This window comes from Populus nigra, chromosome 13 (genome assembly GCF_951802175.1).
Source record: "Populus nigra chromosome 13, ddPopNigr1.1, whole genome shotgun sequence".
NCBI classification, from domain to species: domain Eukaryota; kingdom Viridiplantae; phylum Streptophyta; class Magnoliopsida; order Malpighiales; family Salicaceae; genus Populus; species Populus nigra.
In genome coordinates, this window is record NC_084864.1 from 10,134,005 (window position 1) to 10,157,464 (window position 23,460).

Consider the following 23,460-nt stretch of genomic DNA (forward strand, 5'->3'; position numbering starts at 1 on the left):
GTTGTTGTCACTTCTTCTCCCTCAACCACTAAGAACTACAGCAGTTCCAGTAAATACATGTAGTTGAAGCAATGAAACTAAGGAATGAGAGGGATAAGAGGATCGAAGCTTTGGAAGGACATATCTCTTCCCTCGAATAGTGGTGGGTGTCATCGTTAGTGTAAAAGCAAAGAGAAGACAGAAGAGCATCGAATCTAACAACTCACTCTTCTCTAGCAATGGTGTAAACCTCAGATAAAATTAAGATTTTATAAATAATAATAAAAAAATATAACAGTGATAATTATTTTAAAATTATTTTTTTAAGGATTAAAACCCTTCAACGTGATTTATTTTTAAGAACATTGACAAAATAGATAATTGTTTAAAATAAAAACACCTGAAATTTAAAAGTGAAGGGTAGAGGAGGAGTATAAATGTGTGGCTATAGCAAAAGAAAGAAGGGAAGATTTTATCCAAAATTCTTCAAAGTTTCCTTAAAACTTGCAAGAATACACTTGAAAAATAAAGATCAAAGGGGGGCTAGAAGGAGTTTTAGCTAGGTAATTGAAGGAAAAATCAAAGAAAAAGGATTTAGGAGTGATGGTTTTTAAAGGGAAAAAAAAGAAAAAAGGGTGAAGGAAGGACTAGTTTCTTTGCAATTCTTCTTCCAAAAATTCATGGTTAAGAGGTAAGGAACAATAATCGAAGCTCAATTTTGGTTTTTAGCATGATTTTATTATGTCAGATGTTTTGTATTATGGAAAAGTTGGATTAGAGGAATTGATTATGTTAATGACTTGTTTAATTCTTTAAACTTGTAAAGCTTCAATTTGAGGAGAAAAGAAAAGAAAAGATAAAATCATGTATTTTCCAAACTTGATTAGTCATTCTTGAATTGAAAGATTAATGATATCAATATAATTTATTGATATCAGTACTTTTCAAACTTGATTAGTCGTTCTGAAAATTAGGAGACTAATGATATCGATAAAGTTTATTGATATCGACATTAATTGAGATTTGATTAGTCATTTCCAAAATTTAGATAATAATGATATTAATAAAGTTTTATTGATATTGACATTAATTAAGATTTGATTAGTCTTTCCTGGAATTAGAAAACTAATGATATTAATAAAATTTATTGATATTAGTATTATTCGAGATTTGACTTGTCACTCCTCCTGGAATTAGGAGACTAATGATAATCATGATAGATATTGATATGGGTATATTTTAGATGGACCATGTATGATATATAAAAAAAGAAAAAGAAAAAAAAAAGAGAATGGTTAAGGAAAAATTTAAATGTAATTCAGTTGTATTGAACATGTAATTCAATTGTATTAAATTATTTAATTGATTATTCTTAATTAACACATCCTATGTTGCATCTTTTGATTATATAGGCTCAATCTAGGATATGCATTTTAAAATGTAATATTATTTTGCTTAGCATGCAAACATAAATGCTCATATTTTATGGATTGTAATTATCTAGAATAAATACTCTGACACTTATGTATGTTTTATTTAATATCAATTTCAAGGATATGGAATTATTGTAGTTTGTGTGTGTGTGTTATTGCTAATGTATTTGTATTGATGAAGTTGTTTTGAGAAACATTGATTGATAGGGAAATAATCCAGGATGATTGGATCAGGTAAATAAAATTGTGTTAGAATATGAAACAAATTTAGTTAATAACTTGAGACTTCCCATTATAGGGAAAACTCTACTAAATTTTCATTAGAAGTTTTGGTGAAATTTTAAGTATATATTTGTAAAAAAAAAATTGCTTGTAAATCTTCCTGATAATAATTAGGAATGTTATAATAGTGACACGTGAATCCACATGTCGGTAGTGGCGGCGGCGTTTGGATGCTCCCACCACAACTGTTCCAACAATCCTTTATATTTGATTCTAGTAGTTCTTGGATATGTTAAACACCACCGAAGGTCGATTCATAACCTTAAATTATTTTTTGGATAAATTGTTATAATGCTATGAAATTTAGAACAAAATGCTCGTTGTTGTGTATAATTTTTGGATTGTTTGGACACTATTAATTTGGTTTAATGTATGTTTTTTATTTTAAAATGATTTTATTAATAATTTTAAATAGTGAGTTTATTTTTTTAATTTGTGATTGCTTTTTGAAAATTAAAGGTTGATGCATGAATTATGTTTAGATTTGTGTTGATTTGTTTGAATTAATATGCAATTTGAATATAATTTGTAAACTTAATAGGATTTGATGTTTGACTGTTGGTTTGTCGGATTATTAAGTTAGTGAGTAATTTGCATGGAGTTAATATCTTGATTAAAATAGTTTAACTGAAACATGTTATTGTGTTTTGCCAAACTTGGTCTTAGTCTAGTTTTAATAAATTTTCAAACTTTTAGTCTAGTTTAAATAAATTTGAAAAATTTGAAAAATCATTTTACATTTTATTTGAGTTCCCCACCTTTTTTTTTTACCCTCGTATTTAATATTTGGACTTGTGACCTACATGCAAGACGTATTTTTTGTATTAAATGAATCAGTTTCCTTCCACAAAAACAACAAATGCTTTCTTTCAAAAACACATTTAAACATTTTTATTGCATATGTCCAAGTGTCTTAAATTAAAAAAAAATCACATTTGTATATAAAAAAAAAAACACATGACATGATTTAGCATTTTTAAATATCAAAATTCAAGAAAAATAGTTTTGTTTATATCTTTACATGCATTTTTTAATTTAATAACTAGTTTATAAAATCTATGAGAACTTGGCCTACATTTCAAAGATACTAAAAAAATTATTTTATTTGTTTTAATATCAAGAATTACAAACTTATACGTAAGATGTATTCCTAGTATAAAAAAACACAAAAAAACTTTTTGTATTCTAAAATGGTTAGAATTGACCCATAAAATCAAGGCCCATGCCACTAAGGTAGACTAACTTTAACTAATAGATAAAAGAATAGTTAGAAACACAATAATACCTTAGAAATCAGACAAATGTACAATGTAACTTAGTTTAGGTAAGATTTATTGGGGGGTGATATTGTATTTTCTATATATAACCAGTCCTTTTATACAGTCTCTAAAGACCAATTAAGATTTTTAGTGACCAAAATATTAGGTGACGACTTTAAACCTTTTTAACTAATAAAGGATAAGAATTTCTTATTCTTTCCACCCATACCTAAAAATCCTAATCGAAGAGGAAGATTTTCACAACGCCACACATGTGCGACAAAACCCAAAGAAAAAAATCAAAATAAATTATGAAATTCAATTCTCAATCAACTCAATGTTGAATGATAAAATTATATAAAAAAAATCAATTAAAAAAAACATAAAAAACCACCCAAGTCAAATAATCAAACTATGAAACTATGAGACCAAGATAAACTCATAAAACACAAACCAAAACAAATTATGAAACTCAATTCTAATCAACCAGATACTGAATGATGAAATTGAAAAAAAATCAACTAAAAGAAGGATAAAAAATCTTACGTTAATCGACCTCATCAACAACCCAAGTCATAAGATTGTGATAACCCCATAGAAAATAATTTAAAAAATTATAAAACTTAATTTCTAATCAATTCAATGTTGAAGGATTAAATTGAAAAAAAAACAGATAAAAAGGATAAAAAAATAACTCGAGTCAACCCGGCTTAACTTGTCAAACTCGAATCAAGAGACTACGATAACTCAAAAGAAAGAAAATATAAAAAAATAATATAAATCTCAATTCTCAATCTATCTAATGTTGAAGGATGAAATTGAAACAAACAATATTCAATTTAAAAAATGACAAAAAAAACAATCAACTTATCTAACCCGTAAAACTTACAATTTAGTTCATGAGACCATGATAACCTCATAGAAAAAAAAATTAAAATAAATTATGAAGCTCAATTTTCAATCAATCTGATATTTAAGGATGAAATTTAGAAGAAAAAACCCAATAAAAAATGACTCGAGTCAATACAATTAATCCACAAAACTCGTGATTTAGATTAGAAAACTATAATAACTTCATGGAAAACAAATAAAAAAAATTATAAAGTTCAATTCTCAATCAACTGAATGTTGCAAGATAGAATTGAGAAAAAAAAATCAATTAAGAAAATGATAAAAGAAAAATAACTCGAGTCAATTCGGTTAACTTGCAAAACTCGCGACTTAGTTCATGAGACTATGATAACTCCATAGAAAAAAAAAATTATAAAATTCAATACCAGTAAAACCAATGTTAGAGGATGATATTCAAAAAATATAAAAAATAAAGTCCTTAAAACTTTTGAGGACCAAAGTGGAAAGGAATTTGGTTTTTCAATGTTCATTACTATAGTGAAAAACCAAATCCTTTTTAGTATATGTTATGAAGTTGAGAAAAAAATAAATTAAAAAAAGGATAAAAAGTAAAAAATATTACCCGAGGCAATATGACTGACTCGTAAAACTCACAATCTAAGTTATGAGACTTGGATAACTCATAGAAAGCAAATCAAAATAAATTTTGAAGTTTAATATCTAGTAAATCTAATGTTGAAGGAAGAAATTAAAAAAAAATCCTCAAAAAATTTTAAGGATGAAAGTGAAAAAAAAATTGTTTTTCACTATTTTGTTATTTCATTGCTACAGTGTAAATTCAAACCCTTTTAGTATATATTTTAGTATATGTTAATTTTGATGATATCAACAACTTAGGCTTTTAAGGATTAAAATGATGATGCTCCTAGGAGCATTCAAACCCTCACCTTGTTGCAATGTATTTTAATAAAATATTGTTTTTTATAAAAACTAGAACTTTTTCTTCATTTAGTTATTACATTATTATTATTAAAAAAATATTTAAAAATTTTAAAAATAAAAAAATAGTTTAAATAAAACACACATTAATTTTTTAAAAAAAGTATTATTGTTATTATTAGTATTTTTATCAGAGAAATATTATGACAATTTTCTTATGTCAATGAGTAAACGGTTTTAATTTTTCAAAAGCCTTTCGGTGGATTTTTAAAGCATGGTTTTAGGACACCTATTTCAGATATAAATATAAAAAAAGGTTTTATTTTATTATTATTAACTACATATTATTAATTAGGAGGGACAATTTCCTCGAAAAAAATATCCGTGAGGTCAGTTGGTAAATTAAATTAGAAAAAAGAGAAATCAACAGCCTTTTATTTTGTGTTTCTACGTTGCCTTGCTAAAGTCTAAGATGTCCTTTTCGAAGGTTTGATTTTTCTATCATTCTTATCCTTAATTATTACGTGGAACCTTTCTTGTCTGTCGCCTTGTCATCGAAGTTCTTTTTTCTCCGAGGGTTAATTATGTCCTTTTGGTGATTTAGTTAATGAACTTGCTTTCAAGCTATCATGTACTATTCCGACAGGGGCTCATATCTGTCGATTCTTTCAATTGATTGATATTTTCCTCAATTGATTCCAATTATTTTCTACAGTTAATCTATCTATTGATTTTTACACATGACTCGTACGTATCTTATATTTTAACTCGACTTTATTCTATATAAATTATTAAATGTTAACTAATAAAATTAAAAAAATTAACCCGTGTTAACTATTAAAATCCATAACTTTAGTTATGAGTTAGAGACTAACCCAATAAAAGATAAAAACAAAAAAAAATTAAAGAATGAAATTGAAAAAAAATATAATAAAAAATATTCAAAACAAAACAAATAAGAAAAATAATAGGGACTAGATTTGAAATAAAAATAAATTAAAATCAAATGTTGATGGATGAAATTAAAAATAAAATTTAATTAGTAAAAGGGTTAAAAAATAAAAGGAATAAGGACTAAATTTGATATAAAAATCAAGTTAAATCAAATAATAAGGGAGAAAATTGAAGATAAAAATTAATAAAAAAATAACAATAAAAAATAAAAATAAATAATATGACTCCTTAAAAAAAAATAGACTGGAACACAGCCATTACAACACCACACGTTAGTACCGCACCAACAAAAAGATATCGACACGTTTTCAAGATGTTAAAAAATGTAGCAAACGAATAGACCTTGTGGGATAATTTGCGAGTGGCAACCTAGCTCAAGTGCTGTCCGGTGTGGACAAATAACCTTCTATAATTATTCAGCTCCTCGTAGGGCCTTGGTTGGCTTGATGTAGCTTTCGTAAATTGATTTTTAATTTTTTATTTATAAAAATGGTCATAAATATATTTGGTTAAATATTAACTTCAGTAAAAAGATTGTTATAAAATTAAGTCAAAATATTGATTTAATCAAAAATTAAAATTCTTAGCTCTCAAATTATAGATGTTATGCAAGATATGTTTAAATTGTTAGAACTACAGTCACATTTGATATGTTCCAATTAATAATAATAATTACATTTACAAAAACTGAAGCAGAAAATCCTTCTTTTTTCTGAAAAGATTATGAAATCAAACAATCTAACGAATATTTTTGTTACTTCTATATAATTAGAGCAGAAGACTGATGTAACATGGATCATCAAATCAATAAAATTCCTGCAGAGCTATAGTAGACTGCGAAGGAACAACTTTTCTGTTTTTGTAACTCAGGTGGAAGCTCTCTGTGTACGAGACTCTCCTCTCCCGATCAAGTTGTAGACACGAACGAGTTGAGAATAACACTGCAAAGCCCCTCGACAAGCATCCTTCAACTGCACATGGAGATTTGGTGGACCCCATTGAATTGTTCTGCTTATTGATCTCCATGCAGTCAATGGCTGGGTTATCCTGCAGGTTCAATGTCTGTAATCAAGCAGCCTACTTGTCTTTGAATTTAGTATATGATTTGGCCTGGTGGAATCAGGGAAGAGGGCATCTGAGGAGTCCATTTCCTCATCTTGAAAGCTAGGCAACTTCCTCTTCAAACCAGGAGCCACCTTCAATCCTGCAACAAAAACCAAGTTTTCAGGAAACGGGCATACAGGTAGCATAAAAGTAAAGAAAAAAATGCATGGTACAAGATGGAAATGAAGTGGAACTTTCAAGTAATTACCAGGAAGAGGGTCTTCGAATGTGCATGGTCGAGACTCTGAATCACCACAGTTACAGAAAAAGTTTGGTTCCTTGTTTGACCCCAATATCCTGCAAGAAAAATATTGTAAGAGTATGTGAGTTCATTCATAATTCAGTGACAAAGGCGAGAAAGTTAGAACAGTCGTAAGATCAGAATTCACTTGTCTTTGTTACTCATGCTATAATGGTTATAAACTACTTAGTACCATTATTTCATAGACCCGCAAAATTACACCCACATGCAAAACTCCAGGAGTTTGTGTTTTGAAACTAATAATAATAATAAAAGTATTTGTTTGAAAATGTTGTCTTGAATCTGTAAGTTACATATCAATTCTAACATTTCTTTAAGCAAAAATACGAAGAAGAAAAAAAATTCTATAGAAGCTCAAAAAGTATAGAAAAAGATGAAGACAAACTGATCATTTTATCACCATAGGTACCAAAAATATTTATCAATAAGTTCTACAGTTGATGTAAATTACTCAACTAGTTTCCAATCTCTGACTCAAGGTCATGTTAAACGCTCTTTCAAAGCCAAATATATTCTAAGCAATCTCACGTGCAAAATCTTCCCCCACTCCCCCTTTCTTCCCTTTCATATCATGCATGGACCAGTCAACTATAACAAAATAAAACTTGCACCTAAGGCCCTGTATCATTCCACCAAACAAATTAAGCTGAAATTATGTTCCATTCTCAGCAACTTCCATGGTAAATGGGATGTTCACTTCCTCAACTTCTTCCATGGTAACTATTATGATGCGCTAACTAAGGTTATAGCAGTTACCATTCTTGTTCAACAACCTAATGAAGATCTCAAAATGTATAAATTCAAATGAAAATGAATCTCTAGTAAAACAAGACACACAAACTTGATTCTTTATTGTAATATTGAAAGAATGTGCATAGACCCCTTTGACATTTTGATCTCATACAATACATGTCAACCTTCAAACAAAAGCTACTGAAAGTATTATAATTCTCTACTCATACGTACTACTTCCCAATTCATAGATAGAGCACAAATAGATCAAGTACACATGGGTAGAATAGCAGGTACAAACTATAAAGACTCTGTTCAGTTGAATTTCAAATTCCATGGATACATGTTTCATGAGAAGAATGGGAAACTCAAATAACCAGAGGGCGATCCTCTATCCAAGTTTTGAAGATGAAGTTTCAGAAATGATATACTAAAAATAATAACTCTGAGAATATCTCTATGATTTCCCTAGCAAGATTTTGACCATAGGCTTTAAGAGCAAAATGACCTATCATTATATGAAGTTCGACAAACAGAAATTTAGCTATTAATTTAAATTTCAATGTTTAGAGGTTCCTCACATTAGACAAAATACAACTTCACTTCAGATGAACATGGGGAAACAAACATTGTTAGAAGATCGTTGGCCAATCAGCAGTTTGGCCAGATTAAAATACTATCATGATTATACAATTAGTAGTCTATTGTAGGCATGTGAAAAGGGAAATAATAGAAAAGGAAAGTAATCAGTGAACAACAAATTAGTTTCTTGTAAAATGTATATTCTAGATAAGCTAACATCCAATAAATGAAGTAATCTCTCTAAAATTTAATGAAAAAACAGTTAAGGATATAGATATCAAACCTGTACATGTGCTCAACAAAGTCATCAATTAGGACAGGCCAAGCACCTGCAAATAAGAGGCATATGAGTGAACATTACTCTGTTACAAACAAAGATAAAACAGAACCAAGTCAAGCATGCTCCTGAAAAAGCAAACACACTGAATAAATGGAGAGAAAGAAGAGCACGGAGATGCCTAAGACCTTTTCTATAGACTTGTTGCTTTATTATTTTCCACAAAATTTCCACTTTTAAGACCCTAGTACAGAGTCCCACACCCATCATAACAAAATCCTGCTCACTTACTGCCAGAGAGCAACAAAATAGAAAATGGAAAGGCATAGTGAAGGATGGGAGAAATGAGAGAATCAGTTAGTTCCACATGGTTGATGAAAGCAGAAGTCTATCAACAATGGTGAATGAATTTACAAACCACAAATATAATTTTCCTCCAGCTGATTGAAACAAATTTCAAGCATACACCAAAATTCTTGTTCCAAGACCCCAAATTCACAAACCAGAGCACAAAGTGGTGCTCAAAAGTGGAAAACTTCACAAACCAGAGGCATAGCAAATATGACCAATCATTGTTTTGGAAAAACCACGTTGTTCAAAATCACAGGGAAAAAGTCCTTTCTACCTATACCAAATTTGACAAAAAAAGGGCAAAGAGAAATTGTTCTAAATGCAGGATGTCAAACATGTATCTTTATTGTATGGCTTAAATGTGAGCACTAAATCATTATATCCTTAAGACAATGTACCTTCAGGATCATACCCTTCAAGATTTTCATGTACACACCGGCTAAAAGCTAAAACTTGCTGCCATGTATCCTCAGATATATTGTGTCGTTGATTTTCCTAAAGGCAATCGAAAAATTAGTTGCTTAGACAGAAATGTGAAAAACAAGAGAATGTAATCATACCCAATATTCACAAGTTATCTATTGACATACAAATACAATTCATAGTTCAGCTGCGAGGCGATGTGTCCCAATTCATAAACTTGCGTATCCATGAATAATGAACAGCTACATTTCTTTAAGAACTCTACTCAACTAGACAATGCTTTTAAAAGAGAAACACAAACAAATATAAATAAAATAAAAAACACAATTATCCAGTTAGCTTAGTATCACCCATACTTGAAAGTCACACCATTGGTTTAGCAACCGAAACCTCCCAGCTAAAACTAATTTCCAGGCGGAAACAGCCTTGTTTACAGCTGCAAGAGAAATTCATGAAAATATAAATCTTCTATGTAAAACAATCCATCAAACCAATGCCTATATATGAAGACAATAGAAATGAGAAAGCTTACTGATATTCCTTTGACCATTTTCACGGCACATGAAGAATACAAAATCATAGAAACGAGAGAATTCAGAGAAATCCGCCTACAAAGAGATACAAAGTTGTAAACAAGGAACACAATATTAAATATTCATTTCTTTTGTTGTGGATTAAAAAAACAAAGATTTAGGAGTAATTGGTTCTTAGTAGAGAACATCAATGATCAAATCAAAAGAAATGTATCCAGTTCAAGAGCTTAATAAATGGAACTCACCATAAGTTCTAGCTTTGACATGAGCTTGAGAAGTTCATCAAAAATTTTAATTCTGTCAAAGGAAATGCCATAAATCGTTCAATGAAATGGATATATATATATATATATAAAGGAAAGTTCATATCTAGCTAAAAAAGAACTACTCCATAGAACCACAGAGCAAATGACACCAAACTGATAGACTTTATAATTATACACCAGGTGTAATTTTTGTTCAAAGTGACTGAAAAATCTATATTATATTTTGTTTACTAAATAAATGCATATACATGCTTTGAGCATGCAAAGTCAATTAGGTGGCTGCATGTGAGCATGTGATAAATGTTGAAGTTTCTACAATAGCTCCTCCATGCAAGTCCTCTTAGTTTCTATATATATGTGATGTTGCAAGCTTCCTGCAGCAAGGAACCAAATTTCAAAAATTGCGGTGTCCTCCACTCTCTCTTGGTTCCATGCTGCTTCTTTAATTTCCCAAATTTCTTCTTTTCTTTTTTCGTACCACATGTGGTATCAAAGCACAAGTCAATCAAGACAGCACAATTCCAGCACTACTCTAGCACAATTTCATAGCACTACTCCAACACAACTTCCGCACAAAACGTTAAATTTCTTCAAATTCTAAGCTCATCACCATGGCATCCCCCAATTCGAGTTACCACCAACCTGTTCCTGTTTTCAAAAGAAACACCTATGATTTCTGGAGTATCTAAATCAGAACTATCCTATGAGCTTATGACTAGTGGTAAGTAGTGGGAAATGGCATTCCAAAATCCATAGATTTGCCAAAGGAAAAACAGAGACTGCGGAAGGCACAACCACTACTCCCACAAAACTAGAAAGTTCATCGAGTTCTGAGACAGTTTCGATGCATGTTTGGCAGAAAAAAGATGTTGATGTACTTGCCAAAATTCATCTAGGTGTCTCAGACTTGATCTTTCAAGAATCATGAACTCTTCATCGGCAAAGCAAGCATGGGACACGTTACAAGATAAATTTCATGGCACCATTAAAATTCAGGCAATAAGGCTTCAAATTCTAAGAGATTTCAAAATCTACTAATGAAAGGAGAAACCATCAAAGATTTCTCTTCTAGATTAATTGAAGTTGTCAACCAAACCAAAGCATATGGCAGTGACATCATGGATCAAAAGTGGTGAAGAAAATCTTAATTTCCCTCACAGAAAAATTGATTATGTCATCACCATCATTGAAGAGTCAAAAGATCTTACTCAACTCTTAGTCACTGAGCGAGTAGGTTCTTTACAAGCTCAGGGGCAAAGAACATCGAGAAGGAATGAAGCTTCCACCAAAGGTGCATTCAGACATAGCACAAAAATAAATTTCCATTCAATAAAGGTGGAAAAAATAAAAAATGATGAGGTAGTAACGAACAAGGTGTTGCAAGCAGCTCCAAGGAATGCAAAAATAAAGGAAAATTCCCTCCTTGTGGTGTTTGCAAAACAAATAGGTCACTAAGAGAAAGAAGGTTGACACAAGGGAAAACCTTAGTGCAAAATTTGTAAGAAGTTTGATCAAATTGACCAAACCTGTAGATTCAAGCAAAACTAGCAAGCTGGCATTTCCAAAACAACAGACATAGAAATCATCTTTATTATGCTTGTTAAGTAGCATCAGCGAAATAGGATGGTGAGTGGCTTATTGACAACAGCTGCACAAATCATATTGCGAAGAGCCAAACTTTTTTCACTCACATTGATCCAACTATCAAAGTATCGGTCAAAATTGGTGATGGTCAAAATTGGTGATGGAGGTTTGGTAGAATCAAGTGAAAAGGCATTATTTCAATCCAAACCAATAGGAGCACACAACACATCAAAGATGTACTCTGTCCCATATATGGATCAAAATTTGCGAAGTATGTCTCAAATGATATTGAATGGATATTCTTTATTATTTGAAGGCAAAGCTTGAGCAATTTTCAATCCCCAAAAGAAAAGGATAGCAAGTGTCAAAATGAAACTATTATCCTAAAAAATTCATTGTGAAAGATCTACCCACTATCGGTGATCTTAAGGGAGTCTGTGAAGGATGTCAACTAGGGAGGAAGCACCGACAACCATTTCAAACAGATGAGGCATGGTGCACCTCATAGAAATTTCAACCGGTGCACACCAACATTTGCAATCCAATGAGAACTCCATTGTTGGACAACAGTAGATATTTCATCATGTTTATTGATGATTACTCTAGAATGAATTGGGTCTACTTTTTAAATAAAGGTTTGAGGTATTCTAGACATTTCATAAGTATAAAAAATTGGTGGAAACTCAAAACAATTGTTAGATTCATACTCTCTATAACACCAAGTACACTTCTTCCCAATTCAATAAATTATGAGAAAAGGAGCACATTGCAAACTTACATTATTGCATTCGTGCCACATAAAAATGGTGTTTCAAAAGAAAAAATAGAACAATCATTGAAATGATTGAGATCCATGATTAAAGACAATGGCATGCCAAACAAGTCTTGGGAAGAAGCAATTTATATTTTTGTCTATCTCCAGAACAAGAGCATCACCAAAACTATCCCATACATGACCCCACTTAAGGCATGGTCAGGACATAAGCCTTCAGTCAAGCATGTAAAGTTATTTAGATGTATTTGCTACATAAGCCTTTAGTCAGGAATCTCTTGGATATAGAATATTCAATCTACAAATAGAGAAAGTTGATATCACATTTGACAAGATGCTTCTTGGGATTGGGAAGAAAATGAAAAAAAAAGATTGACAATGTCCCCACATTCCAACAAGATTCAGGACCTAATCAACTGCCAAGTCAAGAGACTCCAATTCAAGAAGTTAACGACTCGACCTCGGACTCATACTATGAAGAAATCAATGAGAGTTCTCCAAGTAATATTGAATCATCATCTTCACAGCCTCCTCCACAACCTTAGCTATACAACATGGCTACAAAGAGGCAGCAAAGACAAATCAAGTCACCTCAAGGGTATGCTGATTATAAGTTTTGTAATAATGTTGGTTATGAGGCCACCAATTATGATGAAATGGTTGATCATAAAGAATGGCAGCTTGCAATGGAGGAGATACACATGATTGAGAAAAATCAAACATGGAATCTAGTTGAGAAACCAATTCACAAAGATGTCGTTGGTGTCAAATGATTTATAAGACGAGTAAATTTTGAAAGCTCAATTCAAAAGCACAAAGCTTGATTGGATGCCAAAGGTTTCACTTGGCAATTTGGCGTTGATTACAATGAAACTTTTTCTCCTATCTCAAGACAAGATACCATGTGAATCATCATTACACTTGCAACACATAAAGAATGGAAAATATCTCAACTTGAAGTGACATTAGTTTTTCTTATCGTTATCAAGCTTTGTAGTAAAAGGTCTTAAAGCTCAAAAGGCATTGTAGACTTAAACAACCTCCACGAGCTTGGTACCGCAGGATTGACTTCTATTTCAGTGATAGTGGATTTAGGAGTCCCAGCAAGCTTACACTTTACATAAAGGCTTAGGAAACTACATACATCTCGATTGTCTCCTTATATGTTAATGATTTTATTGTTATTGGGAATCATCCTAGTATGATCATAACCTTTGGGTTTGGGGAAGATATGAAAAAAGAATTTGAAATGACAGACATTGGCTTTATGAACTATTTTCTAGGCGCGAAGATCAGTTAAGAAGGCATCTTCATCTAGAAGAAGAGGTATGCCAAAAATCTATTGAAAAAATTCAAAATGGAAAATTGCAAAGAAATGATGACCACACTAGTTCCCAAATACAAATCAATGAAAGAAGATGGTTTATCCATTGCCAATGAAAGACTTTCGAAAGCATGATTGGCAATTTTTTGTATTTAACAACAACTAGACCAGACATCAACTTGTTGTCCAGGTTCATGCAAAAGCCAGCTCAATTGCATTACAATGCAGCCAAATGACTACTCAGATATGTCAAGGGTGCTATTGATTTTGGCATTTGGTATAAGTCAACTGAAAATGCAGAATTGTTTGGCTACACTGATAGTGATTGGGTTGGTTCATTAGATGATATGAAAAGCACATTCGATTATACTTCTTCTTTTTTTTTTTTGGAAATGGAGTATTTTCATGGTTTTCACAAAAAAACAGGATATGGTAGCTCAGTCCACATGGAATTTGAGTGCATTGCAACATGTGCAGCGACAAATGAAGCAATATGAGCTAGAAAAATTCTCATCGCCATGTGTAAAATTCAACAAAAACCCACTGAGCAAGTTGGCAATTGCAATTGCCAAAAATCCAGTCTAATACAGGAAAACAAAGCACATCAACGAAAACAAAGCACATCAATGTTAAATATCATTTTCTCAGGGAAGCTAAAGGCATGAGCAAAATTAGTCTCATTCACTAAGGCACATATTAGCAAATTACAGATATTTTTACCAAAGCACTACCCAAAGCTAAATTTGAATTCCTAAAATGCAAACTTGAGGTGCATGGAAAAAGCGTCAAGGAGGAGTGTTGAAAGTGAGATTCTTTCAATCAAATCATTGAATAATGTATATTATATTTTCATTTTTTACTAAATAAATGCATATACATGCTACGAGTATGCAATTTCAATATGGGTGGCTGCATGTGATACATGCTATGAGCATGTGATGCATGTTGAAGTTTCTCCAATGACTCCTCCATGTAAGGACAAAATATGGGTCATGTGCTGCATATCTTACCTTCTGTGTGTGTGTGTGTGTGATGTTGTAAGCTTCCTTGAGCAAGGAACCAAGTTTAAAAAATGATATTGTCCTCCACTCTCTTTCTCTCTAGGTTCCATGCTTCTTTAATTTCCTCAATTTCCTCTTCTTTTTTTTTTTTTTGTGAGTGTGTGTACCATAATGCACTAAACTACCAACAATTTTAAAGTGAATTGAGTAAGAGCATCAAAACAAGTCTTAACCCAGATAATTGGAAAGTTTGTCTTGCAATCTTCAATTTCAACCAAGGAGTTAGGTTAACAGATTCCCATCATCAGAGGCCAGTTGTATTTGTTTCCAAGACATTTTGAGAAAACATGCCACTACCCGAGCCCTACAGTACACTTACTGGCACTTATCATACTAATTTTTCCAACAACATCCAATAACTAATAAACAAGTAATTGTGTCCTCACATGATTTATTTTCGACAGAAAATAACGTTTCATGACCAAATCTTATTTCCCATGTCACACGCGAATACTAAGATGAAAATATGTTCAAAGTGGTTCTTAAATCTTATTAGATAAGACTTATAAACATGAACCATTGTCCATTCCCACATTCTAAAGGCTCTTACTTTACATGAAACAAACACAACGCTTTCTTTAAAAAAAAAAAAAAAAAAAAAGGAAACACTAATACTTACAGAGTGATATCCATCAGTCAACAAAACTTATCAGTAAAAACAATAAGAAGCCAAGAATCCAAAAACTATACATTAAGGCCTAAAACTATAATAAAACCCACAATTTTTATTAAAAATAAAGTCCCTAAAAACTATCAAGGAAAACCCAGAACCTAAAAACCAAGAAACTCAATCAAATCCTACACAAACATCAAATCAGTTCAAAATCTTCAAAAGGATATTTTCACATTCAACAAAACAGTGATTTTAACTTAAAAAAGATACGTTTTTTTACCAACCTTGAATGAAACTTTAAGTCCACAAATTTCAAAAGCTGAGCTAAAGAATCCCTTGAAGATTTACCCTTGCGTGTTTCATCTGGTTCATTGACTTGGCATGATTTTACAGATCTAATATCACAGTAACGTCTGTAAATCTCGAAGATTGAATCCGGTGAGTGCATGTTGGTCGGAGAATAGCTAGATAGGATTTTAAGAAGAGAGATGATTGGTGCTATGTTTAGAGCCTAAAAACTACTTTAAAATTTTAGAGGTAAATGGGGGTGTCTCTGTCTTTGTAGGGCGTTAATACTCGAATTGTTTTTCTTCGAAAATTTTTTTCGAAAATATTTTATTATAAATTAATTTTATATTTTCAAATCATTTTAATTTTTAATTAAAAAAATTTAAAAATCAATAATTACTCTAATATCAAATAATCTTTAAAATTAATTGCATTATGCTGCTAATCACATTAAAAAAACTAATATAAAAAGAAATTATCATGCACTGATATATTTTTCTAGAAAACAAAATTACAACTTAGGTTATATAAATTTATTTTATTTTATTATATAATAATTAAAATAGATAATTAAAGTAAATAAATCAAACTAAAAAAATTATAATATCTAATTCTCAACAAACTCAATATTAAAAAATAAAAATTAAAAAATTATATATATAAAAATCACATCAAGTCAACATGAATTAACTTGCAAAATATGTAACCTAGATTATAAAACTAGATAATTCAATAAAAGTAAGTCAAAACAATTTTTGAAGCTCTTTTTTAATGTAAAAAAATAAAATTAACAAAAATTAAATAACAAAATAAATAAATAAAAACTTATTGAAGTAAACTCAAATAAACATGTCAAATTCGTTACCAAAATTATAAGACTAGTATAATTTCATGAAAAGTTAATAAAAAAAAGCTAATTTTTAAGGGATAAAATTTAAAAATAAATTGTTGCTAAAATAACAATAACCAAATTGAACATTAAGATTTAAAAAAAAAAAAAAAGACAAACTACAATAATCTTCTTGAGCCGTTGTAAAATTGTATATAAAAATAATAATAATATAGTTACCATTAAATATCGAATCAACAATTCTTCAGTTTCCGATTCAAAAGCATATTTTATAAAATATAAAAAAAATAAACTAAAGATGATATTATAAAATATAATTTTATAATAAATACAAAGATCTACACATAAAAAAAATTATTAATATAGATGTTCAGACTAGTTTACATATATTTTAATTAATTTTATAGGTCTAAAATTAACAATTATATAAATTTTTAATGATTATTATATTAACAATTACATATTTCAAATTTAAAATATAAATTTTTTAGTTTTAAATTCTTATTATGGATATACTTACTAAATAATTAATATATATATATATATATATATATATATATATATATATATATATATATATATATATATATATATATATATATTCTTGCGTCTTGGCCAACTCATTATATTTTGGCGACTAATGATTACAAATCTTGTCATAGTTTACTTTTAAAACACAATCTCGACGTTGATTCCAATGCATTTATTAATACCAATCTTTTAATCTACGCTTATAACGTTACAAAAACGACAACAATCGACAAACTAAACTCATAATAAGCAATCTGTATATTGTAAAAGAAAAACAAAACCAAAAATAAAAATAAAAATAAAAAGCAAGCTCTACACATTATTTGATAAAACGATTCATGAAAAAACCCACCAATGTACATAGAGAGACGAGAAAGGCTCTTTTAGCATGTTTTGTTGAGCTATTCAACCTATTTTTTATAAAATAAAAGGTTAAAAAAATTATTTAAAATTATTTTTTTATATTTTCTAATCATTTTAATATTCTAATATTAAAAATAATTTTTAAAAAGCAATTTAAATATATTTAAATATGTTCATAAGTTAATTCTTTCAAGCCGTCTAACAACTATAATTATGAGTTCCAAAAGCTTGGGATGTGGTTGGTATCAGCATCTCAAGCACTCACAATGGCTTTAGTTTTTTTTCTTTTACAGCCCCTTTCATTCACAAAATGCACCAGCAATAGAATAAAAAAAACCTAAGTTCTGTGTCAATCATGTTAGCAAAAAAGAAATTAAATAATTCAGAGAAAAAATACCTGCAGAAAGTAGCTGAGCCTTTCTATCAATCTTAATCAATTTCAGTGTAAAAAAAAAGCTGATTAATTGATATAGAAAACGCTATATATGTAAATTTGGGTCGTCCTAAAAGGGGTTTGGAGTTAATGCCACAATTTTCTTATCAAACAAACCAAAAAACTTGGCCATTAAGCAAATAGTTCCAAGCATATGGGAAAAGGAGAAGTTCAGAATTGTTGGCGCAGCGCATGAGGCTGCAGACTTAGGTTGGAACGAACAATCTTAAAAACCTTGCATGTCTAAGATTCAAGAGGAGTGCATGCAGAGAACTAAAATATCAGAAATTGTGCAAATCTATCTAATCCCCACATGACAAAGCTAAAAAACGTAGTTCGATAACCCAAGTACAATTCTCTCATACGCCATTGCTATAAAATGCATGGCTCAGAAAGACATATATAATGCATGCAAGAAATTACACTACTTGTTTTCACCTTTCTGTTTAGATAAATAACCATCACATGAAACTGGTTTTGATGAAGCAAAAAATGAAGTTGCTCTATTCCTTGTGTTTACATGAAGGAAAATTGCACATCACAAGGTGGCAAAATGCATTATATGGAGATACAGTGCAGAGTGCATTTTATATATATATAATGCCAAAAAATTATATATTTGTGTAATATAAAAGCCAGAAAAAAGGGGGGAAATGGGAATGAATATAAAAGGATGAACACAAAATGTAGGAATTTCATGGAATAAAAAACTAAAAATAATGGTCAAGTGTCCTAAAATGGCAGATTCCAAAACGCAAGTATTTTCTTTCTTTTTTTTCCAGTAAAACCACGCCATAAGGGACTGACAAAGAGTACCAAGTCAAGGAAACTTTGCAATATTCAAAGCATCAGACTAAGCATTTTCCTTCCTCTTTTTTATAGTTGAGCTTTAAAATATTAATGTGCAATAAAATTCTTTGTTGACAGTACAAAAAATTTATTGCACGGGCATGTTGAAGAAGCAGTGTGTAGTACGTAGGATAAAAAATATAAGGATTTGTGTGAGGAAGGTTGTTTAAACAGGTGACGAATAACATGATTTAAATGGAAATTGAAGAACCAACTGCATTCTAAAAGCACAGCAAGGCTGGCAAGGCTGACCAAAATTTAAAAGATGTGGATATGATTAAAAGCATTAGTTGTTTCAAGCTAAAAGAAGGCATGGTACGTAAAGGGGAGGGACAGCACCTCTGTTGAGTCTGAGGTGAATTGCGTTGTGTTTCAAGCTGTTGAATATCCTCGATACTACCTGGAACTTTTGGAAGTTTTGCTGACAAAAAAAACAAAAATGCCTAGATTAAGCATGTGAAAGATGATGAAGAAACCATCGAAGCTACACAAACAGAACACCTATAGACAGGGGGGAAACCCTTGCAGGTTCAGGCAGTTGTCAAACGAATTGAATTATTCAAGTTAACTCGGCCGAGTTATCATTATCTAAATATTTTTTTTCACATTATAAAAAAAATTATTTAGCTTGCAACGTATCACGAATCATCTATCTATAGTTCTTAATTAATTGATGAGAAAAATCATTATTAAACAAGAACTTAGGCTATCAGCTGGATCCTTAATGGTCTAAGCCACAGACTCATGACCAAAATCACCTCTAAGATGAAATAACCACTCATAGGCGTGTCAACAACAATGGCCAAACTACAGCAGGTATTGCTGTAAAGAATCTTGTGCACAAGCATTTCAATGATTCAATCCCTTTTAAAAAAGTGAGTATGTCGCTCTCCGATGCAAGAAAGATACGGGAAGTGTAGTTCAATTTGAATTGCAGCTGCTAGGCAAGAAAAAACAAAAAAAAGAGTTTTAAAAACTTGCACGCATGAGATGGGTAGAAAGAAAACCTTAAAAGGACTTTCAAACAACAAAAATCCTAAAATATGCATGTGCATTAGTTTCAAAGATATGAACAAGGGGCTGTTATATTTAAAAGTAGGTAAAAATCACACTTACCATATTTCAGTTATATATTTCTCTTAAATTTTGTTTAAATTATTTTCTGAGCAAGCATATTTGTAAAATGTTTCTTCTAAATTCATTTTATACAAGTAATAATATTTAAAATTATTTTCTAAGCATATTGACAAGTCATTTATTGTTGATGCATATTTATCTAATTAATATCAGACACTAAATCAGGAGTCTCACAACTTAATTATTTTTTTAGTTTTAGCTTTTTTATTAATTTATATTTCTTGACCCTTTTTATTATTTTTATTATTATTATTATTATTTCTAAAAAAGTATAAGTTGAACAAAATATCACATTGGACCCATGTCAATTCCTACTTTAAGAAGAACCATGGATTTATTATTGACATCATTTTCAGCTAAAAACATCGTTATAGCTCTATTTTAGTCCCTAAAATTAGAAAACATGTGAACTCAATCATTAAAATCCATATTTAATCAAGATATAACTAACTTCTCAAAAACTCGCTGACTCATTTTTTAACTCATTTTAACGTTGAAAATGTCAATCCTAAAAACTAGGAGACATGTCCACGTAATTTTTGAAACCCAAGTTATATCAAAACATGATGCTAACTTAATAAAAACTCATTATTAATTTTTATAAAAATAAATATTTGCACACACATGTGTGTAAAAAGAAAAAAAAAACACATTTTTATGAACTAAAAATAACATTAACATGAAGTAAATAAAAATACATGAATGAATAATAATTATGCATGAATAGTAATCTGTGCATTATTTTGCATTTTGAATAGTAAAGCATGCAAAACCTATATGATGAAAAAGGATGATGAAAAAGGAAAAGAAGAAGAAGAATGATCTTAAAACTAGTTATAGACGACTGATGAGCTATTGTGCTGACTACTAGTGGCATATTAGTGGCATAAGGATTTTTTAGCAATTTTCTCTCTAACTTTGGTGGCATGCTGGTGAGGTCGATAGTTAGAATAAATTAGCTTTTAATGCTGGTAGAATGCCTATAAATAGAAAATGTGTTATGCATTTGTACTTAAAAAGAAGATTCTAATGCTCTTTGGTTTGGCAGTGGAAAAGCAGATTACCCTAATAATATTTATGGCACTAACTAGATATTAGGATGAATTGGCATTTTTATTTTTGTACACACCTTGATAGAAGGTCCCTTCTCTTGATGGTATAATTTGCATTGCTTGTTCAAGTAGGCCAATGAGCTTAATAACCTTTTTTTCAACTCTGAATCTCATTCAGTTGTTTTATTCTAGATGTAATCTCTCTTTGTTTTTCAGATTTTTCTACCTAGATCTAGTATTGTGGATTTTAAGAGGAAGTTAAACTTTCATATTATGACCTATATTTCTTCATACACTTATTTGATATCCACATGTACAAAAATAAATATAATGTATAAATAAATGCAAAAGTTGGATTGAGTATGTATGCTTGTTATTATTCGAGTTTCTTATTATATCATGATTATGATGATAGACTAGGTTGATTTTTCTTGATATTTACTCACTGAGGACACCAAACCAACAAGAGTTTTGGTTGATTAAGGAAAATTTTGCCAATGATAAAAAATAAATTCTCATTGAAGATTTCCCTCATAAAAATTTATTTAAACATAAACCAAGTATCAAATATCAAGTAAGTTTTAAATTTCTTGAAAGTGTGATGAAACATCTTTTTATTAATTTGAAATGACAATCTACAAAGCTTGTCTAATACAAAACAAACTCATTCTGAAAATTGTTATTTTAGACAAAGCTACATTGCTCATTCTTTCTACACTTTTAAACCCAGATATAATGCAACTTTATTGATACAATCTCAAATTTGATATAAAAAAAAAGTGCAAGAGTTTATTTTTTAAGTTGATCAACCTATTATAAAGTGTTGAGTTATGCCTCTTAAGCTTACAATATAATTCTTGGCATCTTTAGCTTGCATGTGATAGCTCATGGTTTCAAAAGCCCAATAATGTGTTTCTTTTTTTGCATCATCTCTCTTAGTTGTCAGGGTTTGCCTGATTGAGGAAAATTCATCATGTTGGATAAGTAACTCTTTATAATGCCTTTTGTTTCTTTATTTCAAAACCACCATATAGTCACCCTACTATGTGATCAATTTTGTTTGTTACTAACATTATTTTTAAAACATCTCTTTGTTTGCTTCAATCTATCCATCTTAATTTGGGCATTTTTTAAGCTTGATTTCTAATTGTTCATTTTCCTTAATTTTCTCCTTAATTATCAATGTTGCTTGCATCATTTTCTGCCACGATATGGTCTTACTCCCTCTTGCTTCCGATATACTTTTGAGTCCTGCTTGAATTTCCTCAAAAGCATGTTATTATTGCTACAGTTAAGGCAACAATTCATTTTTTTATCTTTCCATGGTGACAAACATGTTTATTTAATTGTATTAGACTAGTGAGAAAACATGTTTAGTTTATCATAATAAAAGCATTCAAAACATAAAAATATTCAAGAAAAGCCTAAATTTCATCCAAGTTTAAATATAAAAGCATGCAGAAAATAAATTCATGACAAACATACTTTCAACATATATATAATAATAGAATTCTAGCATGCATGCTAAGTATATATTCAAACTTATAATTGATATCAATTCAAAGTCCTAGCATGCATGCTAATATGAAAAATATATAAGTTTAAATTAAAACAAAGAATACTTAATTGTTGAAGCATTTTAAAGTAATGCAACTTTTATTGTTGTCAATGATGAATTATTTATCTTTAAGGCTTTTTGTGCAACTAGGATATTTGCAATATACCTCTTAAGATTCATATAACACTATAGATGAATTTCTAAATAAGATATTGAACAAAAAAATATGTTACTCAAATATCTCTTAAATAAATGAACCTAAGTTCTAGATTTGGGAGAAAATAAAAGATTAAAATGAAATGAGAAGAAAACACTAAAATATAAGTTCAGGAAAAGTATATAAAAATTTTAAAAATGTTGTGTTATACTCTTCCTTCACCTTCTTTTTTAGTGGATTTTGCAATATATAAACTCTCTTGATAAACATTTGGTTAGTGGATCCACAATGTTTTTTCTAACTTGACATCGTTGGTAGAAATACTTTCATTCGAGAGCAAGTGTTTAAAAGTAGTATATCTATAACATATATTTCTAGACTTATCATTATATATACTACTTTATGTCCTTCCAATTTTTTGTTGCCTATCATAATGGACATAAATAATTGACACTAGTTTTGACCATTATGAAATATCCTCTAAAAAATTACAAAGTTATTTGGTTTCCTCTTTAGCTCTATAGAGAGCAATAAACTATAATTCCATTGTAAATCTTTAGATACACGTTGTTCAGATGATTTCCATGACACAACTGCTCTACCAAGTATGAAAGCATATCCTCTTGTGGATTTTGAATCTTTAGTGTTGAATATCTGACT

General features: G+C 30.0%; 1 protein-coding gene across 1 annotated transcript; it reads right to left on the reverse strand.

Moving 5' to 3' along the window:
• Positions 1-6,386: 6,386 nt before the first annotated feature.
• LOC133670656 (defective in cullin neddylation protein AAR3-like) lies at positions 6,387-16,124 on the reverse strand. The gene is made up of 8 exons (XM_062091212.1): positions 15,867-16,124; positions 10,208-10,259; positions 9,962-10,037; positions 9,786-9,865; positions 9,405-9,501; positions 8,662-8,707; positions 7,011-7,099; positions 6,387-6,902 (listed from the first exon to the last, which is right to left on the reverse strand). The coding sequence occupies exons 1-8, from the start codon at positions 16,028-16,030 to the stop codon at positions 6,754-6,756; spliced, it is 753 nt and encodes a 250-aa protein (XP_061947196.1). The 5' UTR covers positions 16,031-16,124; the 3' UTR covers positions 6,387-6,753.
• Positions 16,125-23,460: the final 7,336 nt, after the last annotated feature.